This window comes from Halyomorpha halys, unplaced genomic scaffold (genome assembly GCF_000696795.3).
Source record: "Halyomorpha halys isolate HHAL.00 unplaced genomic scaffold, Hhal_1.1 Scaffold1934.1, whole genome shotgun sequence".
Classification (NCBI taxonomy): domain Eukaryota; kingdom Metazoa; phylum Arthropoda; class Insecta; order Hemiptera; family Pentatomidae; genus Halyomorpha; species Halyomorpha halys.
Window position 1 is genome coordinate 1 of NW_027109055.1, and position 815 is coordinate 815.

Consider the following 815-nt stretch of genomic DNA (forward strand, 5'->3'; position numbering starts at 1 on the left):
AAGCGAGTTAGATCTTATTCCTTCTTCTCTTTTTTGACATTGTGCTTTCGCCAATACTTAACTTATATATATATATAATATAATACTGTATCGCAAATAACAATTTATAACAACAGAAATTTTTAAAAAATATGGTATTGATAATAAATTAAACTCATTATATTTGCTTTCTTCTAAATATTTCAGGTACATCTTTGGGAATAGGTGTTTTTAGCCACATGATGAAAATGGATGATGCAATGCTTGGACTTATAGCATGCTCAAGCAAGATTGTTGCCAGTTTGTTTTATGCCTTTGCTAAAACTTCAACACAGTTTTACTTAGGTAAGCTAAAACACTTCTTGGTAGAATTATATAAAAGTATAATAATCCTTTTTTAGAATATAACTGAAAAATGTATACACACTGTTATGTGTTGTTACACTTAATGTTTTTCTCCAATTATCTAAGTCGGTAAATGCGTATTCTGATTTCTACCAAAAACTTCTCAATATCTTCACGACCCTCATTTAAAGGAACTAAATTCTAATACTATTTATAATTTCAAGCTCGAATTGATTTATAATTGAAGGGATTTACTGAAGTACCAAAGCATTTCACGTTAATTACACTATTTTAACTACTTGGTTATACCAATTCGTCATCAACTTGATTTCAGGTTTACGCATCTGGTAATGTCCAGGTACTTTTGTGAATATCCTTATGTTTTTCATATCTTTTCATAATTCGAGATGTCAAAGTTTATTAGTGTTGGGTTGTATTCAGCTATCGTTACTATATTCGTGAAAACGTTCTTTAGCGATCGTTGGATATAT

At 29.3% G+C, this 815-nt stretch overlaps 1 protein-coding gene across 1 annotated transcript in view; it reads left to right on the forward strand.

Annotated features, from left to right (window-relative positions):
• Positions 1-186: 186 nt before the first annotated feature.
• The window catches only part of LOC106690877 (probable peptidoglycan muropeptide transporter SLC46), a gene marked incomplete at its 5' end in the record, with an annotated part of 22,554 nt that continues 21,925 nt past the window's right edge, over positions 187-815 (forward strand). The window contains one exon of the mRNA XM_014436464.2: positions 187-324. Coding sequence (XP_014291950.1) covers positions 187-324 — 138 coding nt within the window. The remainder of the gene's footprint in view (positions 325-815) is intronic.